The sequence below is a fragment of the Diospyros lotus genome, chromosome 5 (genome assembly GCF_014633365.1).
Source record: "Diospyros lotus cultivar Yz01 chromosome 5, ASM1463336v1, whole genome shotgun sequence".
Classification (NCBI taxonomy): domain Eukaryota; kingdom Viridiplantae; phylum Streptophyta; class Magnoliopsida; order Ericales; family Ebenaceae; genus Diospyros; species Diospyros lotus.
This window is the reverse complement of record NC_068342.1, coordinates 10,002,648-10,021,004: the sequence shown is the minus strand read 5'-3', so window position 1 is coordinate 10,021,004 and position 18,357 is coordinate 10,002,648. Positions and strand designations below refer to the sequence as shown.

Below are 18,357 nucleotides of genomic sequence, written 5' to 3'. Positions count from 1 at the left end.
GGCCGAGCAGCAAAAATGCGAGTGATAGTACGTAATTTAAATATATATATATATATATAAGAATTTAGCTATCTCTTCCTAAAATCGTGGAGCCGAAGAGCAGGAACGCTCATGATGATGTGTTTTTTATCTTAGCCCTCTCCTGCTGAAATCATGGGACCGAAGAACGGGGACGCTCATGATGATGTGTTAATAAAATACATATATATATATAAGAATTTAGCTGGAAGGCATTCCAAATATAAGATTTTAAACTATGTCCGTATCTAGATTTATCACATGAGTGTATAAGGGGAAATGTCATTTGTCTTTGGGGATTAGTTGGGCGAAACTTGGACACTTAGATAAATAAAAAAAATATAAGAATTTAGGATGATTTAATTATTACAAATTATTTGTTTAATTAATGTAATTATTAAATTACTGATGCTCCTTGCTTTCTCATTCCCTAAATCCCCGTGATTAATTGAAGTCTGTAACTTTATCCACTGATTTCTTTTTTTTTCGTAAATTAGCTTTATCCATTTATTCGTTCCACTCAATTTTACATCGAATTTATTTTAATTAAATTAAAGTTTTTAAGCTGTTACCATCGGTCGAGAATGAAATCTTCTCAGAATTTTTCATTTATCTTCTCTTAAAATCAGTCATCATTTTCTTACTTTAATTTTTTAATAAATTTTAATTTTTTTCAATAGTTTATGAACTTAATTTCAGTTTTATAATATCATAACTCTCTATGTAATTGTTATGCATTAAACACTAACCTTATATTTAGTTTGTTGGATACGATTATATAAATTGAAATAGAAATATAAGTACAGATAAAACATATTTAATTAACACTTAAAAATAGAATCTCTATTCCTTCCCAAATTAAATAGAATTAGATTCAATTATATGTGTTTTTTGGCTCTTCAAAATGAAAATAAAATTTTTAAGCTATATTCAATGATAAAGTGATTTTTTAAAATTAAATAACATTAATAATATTATTTTATTCACACCTAATAAAATAAAATTATTTCTTATTATTTTGGTTTCAGTTTTTTTTTTTTTTTTCTTTTTCAAAATTTGCATAGTTTATGGATCGGGTGGATATTGGGTTGGGCTCCAAATAGAATCCAATTCAAATATCCGAGTTCTAGTTTCTAGGATTCCAAAATCCAACCGTTCAAAAGTTGGGAGAAAAATTAAAGGTCACTGTTAAGTTGAAACAATTTTTTTTCTATTTTTAATTGTAATTTTTTTTATTAAATAATGGAATATCTCATTAGAAGATAAAAGCTTAAAACCTTGTTCAACTGTGGAAAACATTTTCTGTTTTTTAATTTTAATTTTCTATTGAGTAATTAAATCTCTCATTAAAATATAAAAAAATAGTTTTCTAAATTTTTTTAATTTTATACTATGAATTAGAAATAACCCTTTTTGATGTGTTTTAAATTTTCTGAAGAAATATAAAATATTAGAATATTTTTAATTATAAAATTAGAGCTAAAATCCAATGAGACCAACATCTATTACAAGTGATTGAGGAACAAATCCAATAGCCAACCAAATTGTACCATAAAATGGAGTGAATTAATTATTCCCGGCCCGATGGGATCAAATGCTAAAGAATATCATGCACATCTGTTACAAGTGATTGGTGGATAATTTGATAATCTCAGCCTTTCATCATCAATTCCCATCACGAATTTTGCACAATTAACTCTCGCCTTACAGATGTATTGACTATCACCGTAATCTAGTATTGCTTTTTTGGACCATTCATTTGAGAAAAAAAAAAAAACCATAGAAATCGCACAAAAGCTGAACGTCTTCATGGCTGACACGTGTTTTGCATTACGGCCACAAGTAAGTAGCTAGCCGGTGATCTCTCCTTCTGGCAACTATATATATATATATATAGATTAGAGAGAGATAGAGACAGAGGGAGATCATCCTCATTCGTGGAGTTAATTATTATAAAGTAAAAAGAGGTAATTAATAAAGATGCAGGCTGTGAAGGACAAGATAAGCGACATGAAGGAGATGCGCCAGGCCAAGGCCGAAGCCAAGGCAGAAGAGAAGGTAAGCCAGCCCTGATCATAGTGTATGTTTTGTTGGAGCGAGTACTGAGGCCATATATAAAAGCAAGGAAGGAAAGGTGAAATGGGTATTTCATCCGATCTGGCTGAATTGGCCTCTCGTCATCTAATCATCACTCGGACCACAGATTTGTCACTATTTTATATATATTTTGCATTTTTTTTTTATTAACAATTGAAAAGGATTAATGTTAACCATAGGCTGAGAAGGAGATCGCAAAGGCCAGGATGGACGTGGCGCATGAGATCCGACTGGCGAAGGAGGCGGAGGCTGCAATGGGGATACACATGGCCAATGCGGGAGAGAGGGTTGAAAGGGAGATAGCCAAGCACAAGGGCAACAATTCTTCCCCTCCAGGAATGGGGATTTAACTATCAAATCCTTAGAATTAGCAAATAATTAAAAAAAAAAAAAAAGAACCCCCTGATGTTCCGTGTTGTTTATTTTCTTATTCTAACCTTGTTTAGATGTTACAAAATTTATTTCTATATATATTTCATTTATTAATTATTATGTGATAAGAAGTGGTAACACTCAAGTTACCTAAGTTTGTAACTTGCACTGATATTGTTTGTCTTTTGCATTTGCCACGTGTTTGCCTACAGTGAGACAGCATTATAACCTATCACATATTTAATTGAATAAATAAATTAAGATCTAAAAGATTCCTAAATCTAGAAATTAAGGTAATTACATAATAAAAATGTAACATATAGCTTACTTTATTATATAGGATAATGATAATCATTGTCAATGCACTTTATTTTTATATAAGGCACTTTTATTCTCAATTGAAATAATTTTGTTAGTTGATTAAATGTTTCAAAATTACAATACATTTATCATCAATCAATAAAAGTAAAAATAAGATATAATAAATACAGATTATTTAAAAGTAATATATATTTATTGAAGTTTAACCATAACCCTAGAATTATGTTCCATATTATATATTATCTAACTAATTGTAAACTCGTTAAAATAAATAGTACATTTTTTTTTTAAATATCATCTTAACTAGACAATTCATAAGCAAAATAAAAAAAAAAAATTACATATAAACAAAATAAGACAACTATATATTATTTTGAAAAATGTTATTTGTACAAATAATTGGGTTACTTAGAAAATGATAGAAGACGCCAAATGACAAAAATGCTCCCACCCAATTTACAGATTCACCACCTTTGTTCTTGACTGCCTTATTTTTCCTTTACCATAGCTGCCTCCAGTAAGCTCCGTCTCACCGACCACAGATGCATCATCTTGTCACCTTACTACAACTCCTTGCACGATTATCATTATATCCTGTAGTTGACTTTTTGCTGAGCCTCGCACTGATCGTCATACGTTGACCATCTCATTGTTTTATCATTGTCATCTTTAGATGAAGCCTGATCATCCAAGATAAAACCATCTCATTGCTTTATCATTGTCATCTTTAGATGAAGTCTGATCATCCAAGATAAAATTCAGATAATGAAGTTTGACTTGGTCATTGGATATGTCATCCTGTCGGTACATATACCACGATGGTATTATTTTTTTTTAAATGTTGGGTTAATTGCTGAGTCATCAATTCCATTTCCCAAGATTACATATGTATGTTTGTGATGTACGTGGCTATCTTCAATTGCACGGTTTTATATTACAAAAGATTTCATAATATTTCATTATATTACGATGATCATAGAGATTTGTGCCGTGAGGAGCGGACCAAGCAATAAAACTCCTTTTTGAGTGCGGTGTGCGTCACACACTCACGTTTAATTTGGTGGGTTCTTTAATTCTCAAATGGCCACAGTTGGAAAGTGCTCAACAAACACATGTTTGTTAGTGTCATTAAGTAAGTAAATTTCATCAGTTACAAGAATAAAAACATTTATTTATGATTTTGTAATATTAATTTTACTAGTGAGAAGAAAAAGAAAAAATACCAAATAAAAATAAAAATAAAGGAGGAGGAGGAGGAGGAGGAAGCAATTAATGATTATTTTCTCCATATAAGGCAGCATATATATATATAAAGTCATTAAAATACAATTAATTGTGCAGCTAGCTGTACCGCTCATCTGGATTGATTCAAGCCACGCACGGCTTATATATAAACCCTAACAGGACAAGTTACAAGTAGCAGCATCGATCACATTCATCTTTCTTTCTCTTCTCCATTAGACATGGCCGGAAAGAAAGTGAACCTCTCCTTGATCCCAAATGAGGATGAAAGGAGAAGCGCCTACCAGGCATGGAAGAATGACCTAATGAAGGAGGCCGAGAAGCTGACCGCCTCGTGTGGAACTGAGGCTTGTGCTGTCATTTTGGATCCTCTCAGTGATGAAGTGGACGCGGTTTGGCCCTCCAACATGGGGGCTCAGCAAGTGATCACAAGGTTCAAGACGACGATTGAGTTGGAGCAAGCCAAATCCAAGCAGAACCAGGAGAGTCTCACTTCCAAGAAGGTCATCGACAAGGTGGAAGAGAAATTGACCGAACATGTGGAGGAGAACAGGGCTAAGGAGATGCATCGCACGATGAGCCAGTGCATGGTTTCTAGAGAGCAAGTGAAGCAGCTGGGGTTGGAAGATTTAACTGAGTTTATTTCGTTCTTGAACACCAAGATAAAGGAGGTTGAAGCAAGAAGGAAAGCCCAAGGGGCTTCCCTTCCTCAAGACATGGCGACTACAAAGTGAATCAGGTTGGAGGGGGGGATGGGAGAGCAATTTGGATCCTTTTTGAGGGTTCGAGAGCCAGAGATGGGACATGGACATGGATATGGTGCTCAACAACCCAATGGCGTACAACTTTCCCAAATCCTGTCGTGAACCCCCGTTTATCCTTATGTATTAGGGCTTAATTTCTTTTATCATTGAGAAGGGTGTCTTGTTTAAGTTTTTTTTTTTTTTCTCTTTCTTGCTGTTGTTGTTGTCGTGGTCGTTGTTGTTGTTGTTGAGTCGTCCTTTTTATGTTTTTAGTAAGAAAAAGGTCAGTTGTCGTTTAATTAGTTTAAATAATTATTGTGTTGTCGGTTAAGTTACCGTTATTTTTTATCTTTTTTTTTTTTCGTAAACAAAACTATAAACAATCTTTTCATCCCTATATATACATAGAGACAAAATCAAGCAAGCAGGCTGGCAGCTCAGTGAACAAAATTCTATAAGAATTTAGAAGAGGACTATCAAATCCAAAAGACAATTATGAATTCTAGAAATAGTCCTCTTTATCCAGTGCATCAGACATGAAATTAGCATCCCTCCCTAAAAGTCTGATAAAATAAAATAGACCAAACACCATTTGCAAGATAGCTCACGTGGTACAATGTATATATCCCACAACCTCCAAAAGGAATATTTACCTTACAAGGTGATCGATGAGACTTAGTCAATAACATTCGTGGAGTCAGATACAATAATAATATTGATGGGATGATGCTTGTATTGTTTTTAATTAGTTGTATTGGAAATCATGTACAACTTTATAAATCTTGGTTAATAGAGCTCCCCATTTACTCCCCATACTTGTGAATTAGATGATGAAGTAAATTTTATAAAAATGAATATCTATGTACGCTAAAATGTTGAGTGTCACCAAGGTTTTTTTTTTTTTTTTAATATTGATAACAAACTTCCAATATCTCGGTCATAGCATGGAGGGCCCTATTTTTTTCATATGCATTGTCATTTTTTATTTATTAATATACACACACATATCTAAGTTGTTTTATTTTGGATTGCCTAAATAACTCTTTTCTTTTCTAAGTAAAAACATTAAACCAATACTAAACTCCCTAGCCAGTAAATTAATTTACAAAAACTAGATTCTTGGGACTATGGGGACCAGAGGATCTTATAATGGGTGGAATAGAAATACCAAAAAGCCACAATTAATCTCAACATATATAGAAATAGAAGATAAACTAATATATAGAACAAATTCAAGACTTAATTAATTAACACTCAAATAAGATTACTGAAAACAATGGATTTCAATACATGCATTAGTAGTCTAATCATCGCCTTAATGATTGGAGGAGCAACACACAACATACACATATTGCAAGTAAAGTGCGCAATGCAAATAACTAGGTATGGAGGCGATATTATCCCAACAAGAAATCTCCATCTACTCCAAGTCCGCCAACCTATACATCGGCAGTCTAAGGACCGTGGGGAAAATAGTCTATGAAGAGGAGCCATGTAGAACAACTATAAAATCCTGAAATAGGGATGAAATTGACTGATAAGGGTGAATAATGCACTATAGGAGAGGGAGAGAGAGAGAGAGAGAGAGAATGGCTGCTATGAAAGAAACTAACTAGATGACCAAATCCCTCGAACCACAAAGCTAGGAAGGGATAGATGGGATGCCTTATACTTGCTAAGATCATAAAGCTAGTAAAAATATCAAGTTCTGCCATAAACGTTTTTAGCTAAGCAAGAACTTTGTTTAATTGTAGTACTGTCGGGATTTTTAGTTGAGGTAATTAGAGTCTTTCGCTATATATATCTCGGGATCCCAACCATAAGAGGGGATGAAGCCATATATATGGGTAAACCTTTGATCTTTTTTTCTATCATTAAGATTAACACCAAAGGCCACCACAACAATAATCAAAAAAAGGAAAACAAATCATTCCCAATAACGCCACAAATAAGGAAACCAAAAACTAACGAGAATCATGGTCGTTGGACAATAAGAAAAGCAAAGACTTGAGGATGGGGAGGGACATATGGAGAAATGGCATCCCTTTGTGTAACAAAGGGCTAAAGATTATAGGTTGATAAGCTCAGCTAAGGGACAAGAAAATAATCCAAAATGTCAAAAGATTACATCGCAAAGACAATAACCTATTATGCCTTCAACGAATTATTCGAAATAATGTTAATGAGAGCACTTAACCAAAACATGAAGAGAGTCCTATCTAAAAAATAAAAAATCCCTATTAGAAAACATAATAAAATTAGGCATGTCTCGCAAGACCCACTCTAGAGAGTCATATCATTGGTTTGAGGGGGGCGCTACCTATTTTTCCCCAGGGCTTTTGATTTTGAATTCATTCCGGGTAAAATATATTATTAATTATCTAGCTACATCATTAAACAACACCATGGGTGTTCATTACAATCTATATATCAGAACACATCTATAAATTAAGGTCATATATACTACTGGATTTATCCATTAATCTTCTAATGCTCGCAGAAAACACATTCTAGCATGGTTCAAGGCACAAAGACAAGTCCTTGTCCCTCATCAAGCTAATTGACAGTAGCAGCTAGGATCTCCAACTGTCAATAAAGAACTTGATCCTAGATACTTGGCAAATCGATCCTATACAGAAATCCCAGATGGTTGATCACCCACACCCACAGAGAATGAAATCCGAAATGGCTCGAGCTCACTCTTTGGTAGCATGGTCTAAGGTTACACGAATACATATATATGGCCACACATCTCTCCAACCATCAAATCTCCCAGTTACCCAGTAGTTATGGTAGAGTTAGGTAATTTTGATTACTCCTCTCTTAGAGAGATGATCCTTCTATACCTATCTGCTTCAAGAAAAAGAAGAAGAAGATCGAAGAAGCAACAAATTAATTCACCTGGGTGTTCATGATTTATGATACCAGACAAGAATCTGTAAGTGCGAGCACATTCACGGTAAAAAAATATGCGAATAATATGCTGAGCATGAATCTGTCCACAAGAAGGGCATGGAAATGGATTCCCAATCTGGGTAAGAATATCAATTTCAAGTAATCCTTATTCTGATTGAAAAGAAAATTAAGCAAAAAGAAATTATCATATATCAGAATTTTACGTAGTTCTGGATCTTCATTGCTGGAAATATGTGACTCTATATCCTTGGTTGATCAATATTCTCTCTCTTCGTTAGATGAACAAAAATATCCACGCAATTTGCATACATATCAAAGTTTATCTAATCCAAAATGAAACAAAACATATATAGTAACACTGACCTAAGTGGTGATAATACAAGGACGAGAGCAAAAACATATACTTCCCGTGTTTTGTGATAACCCACAGTTAATGTGGGAAAAGAGATACAAAGTGCATCAAAAAACTATATCTTAACTTAATTTTGAATGAATTATGGTAAGATTAATATATCTTAACTTGATTTAATATCAAATAAAATTCAAAACTAATGTACTCCCATACAATAAAAACACACACACAATCAAACAAAAAGAAAAAAGAAAAAAGCATATACAACTATCTAAGCACTCTTCACTTCCTATTCCATCTAAAACTATACATGTGTATCTAGATATATCTAAAGGCTCCCATTCTTACCTAGCAAAAATAAAAAGGGTACTCCCAATATTCCTAACCCTTTGTTTTCCATGTACCTAAGTTCATTTCCAACAGAAGTTTAGCCTATCACATAATATTTGCTTGAAAATCTTCCACTTCAACATAATATACAAGCATAAACGTTGGGACTTTCATCAAGGAAAAAAAAAAAAAAAACTCAAGACTTTTGCAACATTTTAAAGTTTGTGGCATTCTATTATAAATTGGGGTATATTTGGCAAAAATCTGAGAGTAATTGCGATCATTCTCACACAAATCTTATTTTGAACCACTGCTATAGTTGAAGTTTTTTCTTTTTTTTTCCTTTTTTGTGATATTTAATTTGGGTGCATGGAAATTAAAGCAGATAAAGAGATTTCTTTTGGAAGTTGTTTGGGAGCACAGAACCATAAATCCTATGTTTTTTGAACTGGAATGGCAGTATGTACTCATCTGGTTTGAGGGACCTATTAGCAAGGAAATCAGAACTCCATAATGATAAATTAATGCTAAAATATAGTAGTGGAGACACATCAATTTTATTTCGGGATATAGTTGTTAATTATCGCCATCACCGGACTTATTTTAATCTCAACACCTGGCCTAGACCAGGGGTTCCGAGATTTATGAGGTCCTTCATCATCATGAACCAAACCCAGAGAGAGAGAGAGAGAGAGAATTAAAGAAAAGAAAAGGTCAGCTATGTGTGTGTGTGTGTGAGAGAGAGAGAGAGATAAAGAAGAAAAGAAAACATCACCCACATGGAGATCGGGGAGAGAGAGATGTAATGCAGCCGTTAATTTTAGTTAGCAAAGACGCTGATATGCGTTTCTTTCCTGAGAAGATATGTATCAGAAAAGATCTATCTTTTGGGGAAGAGACATCCTTAAATTATGCGAGCTAGCAAAATCTAAAGTATAGATACGATTTTTAGAAGATAAAAGGAACAATCTACAGCTAGCTAGCCTCTTCACAGATATGAAATTCAATATTTGCATCTGGGAACATACATTTATTCAGTGTAACTGTGTAAGCCACTCCAACATCGGACCAAGTTTCTGAAACTGTGGCGACTATATATATATATATAACCTCAAACCATTATTAGTTAACAAAAATCGTTAGTTCGACAAAGAGGAACAACAAGAAGGTTTTCACAAATCAAGAAAAGAAACGAAACCCAAGATCAAGAGAAGAATTGATAAAGAAACTGATTGTACAAGAGAGAGAGAGAGAGAGAGAGAGAGAGATGATCTAAGAACAATCTCACCTTTGTGCCCTAAAAAGGTAACTGAGAGTTCGGCATATTCAGTGGCAGATTGAAAAACGGAAGCCCCGAAGATGGGTCCGGAAATGGGTTGCTGACGCCTCCGCCGCCACCGTCACCGTCACCGCCATCGGAAACCGGCTGCTGAATCTGAAGCTGCTCATCTTCATCCAAAGGCAGCCTTTCATAGGCCACGTTAGTAAACGAAGCTGCAATGACTATAACCGGTCCCGACGCAATCAAAGCACCAACAACATTCCCTCCAACGACCTGGCCTTGTCCGCCGGCCAAGTATATTGTCAGGCTGGTGGCTCCAGGCGGCGCCGGAGGCGGCAGGAATGACCCCGACAGGGACAGAATCTCGAACCGCCCGTGCAGCGTCACAATCGCCCCGGCCGCGGCGGGCTGCCGCAGCGTGACGTTGGTGACCGTCCCGTTTCCACTCAAAACACAAATCCCTCGCTGCCGCTTCCGAGCGTACATCGCCACCGATTCAAACACATCGCAGCCGCTACTAACCTCCAATATGTGAGCTCGAAGCGTATTGGCACTTTCCCGGGTGATGATCACCGGCGGCTTGGGCTTATTCTTGGACCCCGGTGGCCGGCCCCTCGGACGGCGGCCGGGGTTGGAGGTTGCCAGCTCGAGGCCTTGGTCGTCGTTGCCGGAGAACAGGTTGTGGTTGTTGTTGTCATCGTCAGAATCTGGCTGGTGTTGGAGATGGAGGTCGGGCCTCTGGAGCTGCTGAACGAAGCGAGAAGCAGAACCTATGTCTAATCCAGCCATCCACAAGAACAACAAAAGATGAAACAGAAAAACAAAGAAAGTATAAATTAAAATGGATAAAGTATGATAACTATGGAGATCAAATAAAAACAACGTAAAAGGGAGCGATTATTTGGTGGGATTATTAAAGAAGTGAGAGACCAACAGGAATTCGGAACCTAGGCCAAATAGAAGTTAAAGAAACTGGATGGAGTACAGAGAAAAGGAAGAAGAGTTGAAGATGTAGAGAGAGAGAGAGAGAGAGAGAGAGAGAGATGGAAAACGCTGCCATGCTCAAAGAAAAGAAAGGGCTATATACAGGTTGAATATTTTATTATTGCATTTACATTTTAAACATTTGTATATAATTGTTGGAGGGGAAAGGTAACACAAGGGGCAATATCCATCCACACGTCTCTGTCGACTGTCTGCCTCTTAATTTTTTTACAAATCTTAAGATTTTTTTTTAATCAAAAAAAATTAAGAGGCGGCAGCTTACCCAACTACTTCAACAACAAAAATAGATTTTGGGAACTGCAAATCATAACATCCAACAAAAGATAAAATGACAAAAACAAACCCAACCACAAAATATAATGGGCAAATAATAGAGATGTACAAGAAAAAAGGATTGGGCCAAAATAGTCCTTTTACCTTTTCCTCCAAATTATACCTTATTTACCATTCATTGTCTCAAACATCGAATAGGATTAACTCTAATTTATACCCCCAATAAACTTAAGATATCAAGCATAAGATAAGATTATTTTGTGTCCCATCCTTAATTTTATCATATCACTATTTAATCTGGATATTAAAGGGGCTATCCTGTTTAAGGTTGCAATTCATATATACATACAAATATTTACAATTGATATTGGCATGATGATATGGAAAAATCATTCGGTTAAATCATTAATTAATAGGTCAAGAATCTTATAGCATAGTCAATGAATAATGTTATTTATCTAGATTAGGTAGTATATTTTCATTGGGCAATGAAAATGTGCAAATGTTCATGTTTATTGTGTATTTTTTCATTGTTCAATGAAAAGATATCATCTAAACTAGATAAATAATATTACTCATAGTCAATTGAGGGCATTTAGAATAGCTCTAAACCCCTTAACGAGAGTAATGTAAATGACTAACAAACCTGTTGCATTTTATATTAGAGCGAGTCCACTTCTTTAATTTCTAAAAACATATTTAGAGTTATATATTTTTTCTTCTCTCCTCTTCTTTAGAATCATTATATCTAATATTACATATGAGGGTTTCTCGCCACTTTAAATTTTAGTCTTTCTCCCTCACAAAATGTTATTACATCACAATAAGATGAGAATGGTATTTTCGTATTTTCGTACGTAATTCAAACACATCTCTGTTAGATTTATTCTAAGGAGATAGAGTCATAATCATCATGTATTAATATTGGATCCTTCCTTCTATGAATTGTTTGTTTGATCATATATAATTACTAACTATTTATATGTGCTTAAACTATACTGCAAGAAAACTTGCTCCATGTACGTTGTGTATACACGTAAAGATTCATACATATATATATATATATATATATCCTGCAAATTTCTTTCCGATAATCATCATCCAGTGCTGCGGTTACTGGTATATATATAAAGATTCATTTCCTTGAATATATATGATCGAGGCCTTCTAATTAAATTTTTGAAATGGTAATATTATTTGTATATATTTTGAAAGCAGCTGCCGGTAGAAAGGCCAACACACAGTTAGTTTGATTTGCTGGGTTGTGCTCGTCTTTCGCGACAGGGAACTACAACTGCGCAAGAGGAGCATGCTTACTCTCAAGGAATATAGATTATAGATGTGTGTGTATGTATATATATAATTAATGATTAATTAATTTGTGCTTTCTTTAATTAGTTTTATATATTTTAATTCTCATGGGCAACAAGAATTTTAGCAAAGGACCCTGCAGCTACCTTTTGCTAAAGCGAAATCATGACGACCTGAAAAATGACTTCACAATCCTAAAAGTATATGTTCTTAGGAACATGATTTAAGACAATTAATTTAAGACAACTTTGTCGTCTTTCTCCATCCAAATTATTATCATCCATGTGAAGAGCCTTTGCGCAACATTTGTCTCAGAACAGCTTCATGTGAATGGTTGTGGAAAATTGTAAAAATGTGATAGAAACCCAATACTCAAATTAATAATATTACAAAATATTACTATGATTTTGTTGTGGTAGTGGTGGTGGTTGTTTCTTATTGAAAAAATAAGTTGCGGACACAAAGAAATTGTCGATGAAAATATGCACTAAACACCAAGCTCGGGCTTAAGGTTCATAGAGAGTTAATTAAAAGTAAGACCTCGAGTATTATCCTACCAGACAAGGATAGAACAAACAAAAAAAATTAAAGCAGGATGCACACCACTAAACAAGCAAGAAAACCCAACCTCAATTGCTACTAAACAAGCATCCACCCACCCCCACAAGATTTACTAACCGGAGACCACCTGAGCAATACTAATTAAGAAAAAACTGATATCGAAATTAAACATATATGGCAAACATGCCAACAATGAGACATGCACCAAGCAATGCTTAGGACTAACTCTGAAGAGCTCAAACTGTGGTTTACTATATGTACTCCAGGAGCACCAAACTGATATCTAGACAATCGACCGATCCTACCCTAGCTACAGACAACTACAAACTAAACATGCACAATCAAAACAGACCAAACCGAAACAAGCATACCAAGGCAGCTCAAACCCACAGTTGCTTCCTAGTGAAACCACAGACCAACTAGCTTTCGTGATCCATAGCAAATAAATAAATAAATAAAAGCAAAGCAACACTAGGTCTCCCAATAAAAACCACCCAAACACGAAAGCAAGCAAAACTAATTCCGCTACCACCCTTAATTACTAAACCATAGCACGAGATGTGAACCTAATTACACAGTAGATCAGATGCTCAAAATAGTGGGTGACAAACGCAGGAGAGCCAACACGGGAGTAAGGGAGTTCATGGACTTATCCCAGGATCGACAGAGTCAAACAGGTGTGTGTCAGGAAGGATTAGGGGAGAGGGGAGGGACCACGACATCACGGGGAGCCAAGGGCGATGAGAGGCAGATGCAATATGATCCCAACAAGGGGCCGAGGTGTGGGTTGGGTATTTGCGTAAAAGCTTTGCATGTAAAAAGTGTACCTTTTAGGATTCCTCATTTGTCCCACCAAATTCTACATTTTTTTTATAAATGAAAATGTATTAATAAAAAAAGTGCAAATATTTATAAAAAAACAAATAGGACAAACCCACCAAAACACAGTGAAACAGACCTATACTCACACTAGAAATAGAAACAAATCCTCAATCGTGTCAAATCAACGATGCGAGAGAAAACAAAACAAAACCACAATCGCCTCAAACATGTGCGATGTGAAAAAAAAAAATAAAAAAAAAAAATATGAGAGCCCAACCACACACACCCCATAGCAATAAAGGAACGAAAGAACATGGGAAGAGCATTGAAAAGCCATCGAACAAGGATGACAACAATTGTAGATAACGAAGGCTAGCCCACAAGAGGCCTCCATCAAGTCTAAAGGAGACCATCCATCGAAGCCAACACCATTCCCTAGGAAAATATGATTCATGAGAAATCTTATCCTTATGATGACAGTAATATAGGGATTCCGTAAGAAGGAAGAGAGGGACAAGGGCATTCTTACCAGAGACCCTACAAAAAAACCACACTCACAAGCAAGATAATCAATAGCATCTAAATAAACATTCGAACAACAAAAAGTGCTAATTGAAACATGAAAGTGGAAGCCATAAAAAATGGGCAAAGACGTCCAAACATTGTAACAAGCAAGGGAAGCATATAGAGAGCAAACAAGTTCAAATAGAGGTTTGGATCTAATAAGCAATTTAAGTCAGGGAACGCTTGCTATCCTGAAAGCATCGATTATTACATTCTTGCCACATGAAATAAACAGTCACTTGCAAGGAAAGCTAAGCAGCCATATTTTGTTGTGATTTTCTATGTACGCCACCTATGGGCGGCCCAAAAAATCCCTCTCACCCAATTCCTCCAATGCCATATAAATTTAATCGTCGCCTTAATTGGGACACAACTTGTCTAAAGAATGAGCAATCAAAAAATAAATGGCTATGACATTTATATGCACTCCTACATAGGTAGCATCTATTAGTGTTATGCTCAAGGGTGTTAATATAAATTGATTTTGGTGCTTACAAAATTTAGTTCCCCATAAATTATAAAAAAAAATTAAATGCCTATAAAATTCGCTTTCAAAAAATAATTACACATCTTTCTCGTATTCAAGTAACTTCGGTCAATCTAAGATGTGTGCCAGTCGACCGAAACGTGATAGAAAACTCGCGATTATTCATGTGTGTAACTTTGGTCGATCAAAGATACACCTTCAGTCGACCAAACTCAGTCAGAGAGATTGGACCTCATCCTCAATTGATTGATTCGTCGACTGAACTCTCGTACATAAGCTTTGGACGACTTAGGTCAACCGCGAAGAATAATCTTCAGTCGACCGAATGGAAATTAAAACTTATTGGACATCTTCAGTCTACCGAAGATGTTGCTTCAGTCGACCAAAGTTCAACGGACGTAGTAGTATCCTTATTTTTCAATACCTATTTCTAATTGCACCAAGGAGTATTTCTTAATTCCTTAAGTAATCCCTGCACATATCTGTTGGCCTGATTTACACATGCATAAAGGTAACATTTTCTTTGGAAGAAAAATTGTACTTTTTTGAACTACTTTTGCAGGTTGTTGATTTTCTCTAACATTTACATATCTCTTATCTCCAAAAAGGATATGCTAAACTTGACCTCAGGTTATCCCCAACTTTTTCAGAATTACTGTTGTGAAAATGATTTTTCTCTTATTGCTCAAATATTTTTTGCGATTTTGTTGTAAGCTGAGATCCCAACAAATGCTAATTATTTCCAATGTCCTTTTTTACTAGAAAAGCTGAAGGCATTTTGAATTTCAAAATGCCATGTGTCTCCTCTCTGCAACAACCACTTGAGTTGATGTTCCCGACTTAAATAGAGGAAAGAAAGAAGAAGACTACATACATGCAAAAGCAAACTTGGAGAGCATTCAAACAAGAGAATTCAAGTACTGGTGAACTAGTTGTTGTTGTTGTTGATTAATTGTTTGATTGAATCTCTTGGTTGTAAGTTTGTCATTTATTCACTTGTAAAAGAGGGGATTATGTGCTAGTGGTAAGCTAGTGTTTATTTTTGCTTAAGCAATGGATTTTTCAGTTGATTCTAGCTCCATTTAAAAGCTAGAGTTATCATTTGCCTAGTGGAACCTCAAGCATAGTCTTGAGAGAGAGGATTGGGCTTTTTATGGAGCTAAACCTCTATAAATTTTCTTGTGTCCTGTGATTGCATGCCTCTTTATTTATTTTCTTATCTAGCTATTACAATCTCAAGCTAAAAGATCACAATAATTTTTTATTTAACAAAGAGCAAAAGCTAAATATTTTTGAAAAACCCAATTCACTCTCCTCTTGAGTATTTAACTGGACAATAATTAGGAAATGGTAAATAAAGGTTGAGTCATTCATCAGTGGATAGACACTCACGAATAGCCAACCAAAGGATAAATGCATACGAAGGAATCCTTGAGCGATGCCAAACAAGGTGAAACCAAAGTACTCTACTATGAGTAGACTAAAAAATCCTCACCTCTTATTGCACTGTAAAAACACTATCAGAAGTAAGGAGCCATCTTGGGAGATCAGGAGAATTGATCCAAGGTTGTCCTAGCATAGATGAGAAGATAAGCTGAAGAGTTTGGGAAGGAACTGACATAGGCCAGTTCCAAGCACCATCAATAATAATATCATACACCCTAAGGGATGGAAAACTGATAGGGGAGTTGGCGCAAAAAGTAATCCACTAACACTCCTACGAGATGCCAATTGTCATACCACAAAAAAATTCTGTTACCATATTCCATAATCCAACCAAAGAATTGACGCACCTTACCCTTAATCTGGAGAAGCTTGCGCCAAGTGTTTTATTATTATCAGTTAACATTTTGAATAAGGAATTATCGTGTGTTCTAAAAGGGATTAAAGCCAATTCAAGACTACTAGTTTTATATGTAATTTCAATCGCTTAATTAAAAATAAAAATTGAGAAACTTTGTTTTTTTATTAAATAAATTAAAGACCATAAGAAAAGACCCAGCTCCAAACAATCCCAATCATAAGAACTTTACCCAAAGTAAACCAAACTCTACCCCACCCACGAGGAAAGAGCACCACACTAAAATTGACAAACTTTTAATTGATAGTAAAACATTATAGTGTATTTAAAATTTTTAAAAATAAATTTATATACAAATTTTTATATATGTACTTACCTTACTTAAATATGAACTTTTAAATTTTTTAAAACAAGTATTTTTAGATGACAACTAGATATTAAAACTCCCCCTTCTTAAAAAAAAAAAAAAAGAGAAAAAAGTTAACTCCCCTATTGGTGATAGCATGTAGACATAAATAACTATTTTTTAAGAGAAGTAGAATGCTTTCTTCTGGGGAGGACCTTAGGGGTGACATGTAGGTGCCTAATTAAGGACTACCACTCTGGCCATTTGGATATATCTCTCGATTTATTTTCTCAGTATAGCTTTAGAGGTACGGTGGTTGAGGACGCCAATGGGGAGGCGTAGTTCAAAAAAAAAAATAATAACTGCTTCTTGGAGAAGGCCTACAATGATTTTTTTATTTAAAATTTTTAGCTTTGACATTCCAACTCGTGGATGACACTATTTTATAACAATGTAAACTTATTATATCTCAATTATTTATCACTTTTTACTCTTTATTTTTTTTATATTTGCATCTTGGAATATTAAATATTGCTTCACAAACTTTATGTACTTGTGATGCCCCATGCATATACAATATATACTAATTTGATTTTTTAAGGGGGATTGTGATAGTTATATATATATATATATATATAAAGAGATAGAAAATAACACAATTTTGTTAAGTACTCATGAAACATGCCATTTAGTTTTTATCTGCCAACTTCTCACTCGACTTACGTTTAGAAGCTTATTGAGCAAGAAATGAGTAGCAAACATGACTTATATATGTAAATGTATAACATGATATAGTTTTAATTTGATAAATGCTATATACACGAATAATTTTAACTAATAACATTTATAAATTCATAATAATTCTATCCAAATTTAACAATAAATTTGCTCACTATTTTAAATTATTATGAACTATTGTTAATTTTAGGTCAAATTAACAATGGTTAATATATTTGACCTAAAATTAAGAGATGTTTGTGTATATTGTATTTTTCTTTTAATTTCAAGCCATATTTACATTTATGGTCTCTTATTTCAAAATTATTTAAGACAACACAAAAAGACAAGGTCATAGAAAACAACTTGTATATATAATGTAGAAATGTTATTTGTATATATAATTGTTAAGTAAAATTTTAGCATGCAAATTTACAGAATATACAACACATTATTATTAAATATCACAAAAAATATTACATTCCGTGCCAAAAAACATTTCCCCAAATAAAATTGTAAAAGACCATACAATATAATGATTTCACATAGAGTGTTACATTCATACATTAATATAATGATTTCACATCATTATTATATATAGATAGTATATGTAGAAGAATTAAAGTAATGATAATGTTATTTGTATATTATTTTTTAACATCCATAGAATTATAAGTAATTTTTTAAAAAATTAATAACACTTCTTCATAAATTATTAACTATTCTTAACAATTATAAATGCTTTTAAAATTAAAAGTAAATCTAATTTTTAAAAAATTACAAACACTTTTTCATAA

The 18,357-nt window shown here is 34.3% G+C and overlaps 3 protein-coding genes across 3 annotated transcripts; 2 read left to right on the top strand and 1 right to left on the bottom strand.

The window, feature by feature from the left end:
• Positions 1–1,937: 1,937 nt before the first annotated feature.
• LOC127801112 (late embryogenesis abundant protein 6-like) lies at positions 1,938–2,675 on the top strand. Its single transcript, XM_052335969.1, has 2 exons — positions 1,938–2,076; positions 2,295–2,675. Exons 1-2 carry the CDS (start codon positions 1,999–2,001, stop codon positions 2,463–2,465), a joined length of 249 nt encoding a protein of 82 aa, XP_052191929.1. The 5' UTR covers positions 1,938–1,998; the 3' UTR covers positions 2,466–2,675.
• Positions 2,676–4,271: 1,596 nt separating this feature from the next.
• LOC127802088 (agamous-like MADS-box protein AGL80) lies at positions 4,272–4,784 on the top strand. The gene has a single exon (XM_052337778.1). The coding sequence runs from the start codon at positions 4,272–4,274 to the stop codon at positions 4,782–4,784; it is 513 nt and encodes a 170-aa protein (XP_052193738.1).
• A 4,711-nt stretch (positions 4,785–9,495) lies between these two features.
• Positions 9,496–10,721, bottom strand: LOC127802888 (AT-hook motif nuclear-localized protein 23-like). Its single transcript, XM_052338966.1, has one exon. The coding sequence runs from the start codon at positions 10,460–10,462 to the stop codon at positions 9,689–9,691; it is 774 nt and encodes a 257-aa protein (XP_052194926.1). The 5' UTR covers positions 10,463–10,721; the 3' UTR covers positions 9,496–9,688.
• Between the last annotated feature and the right edge of the window lie 7,636 nt (positions 10,722–18,357).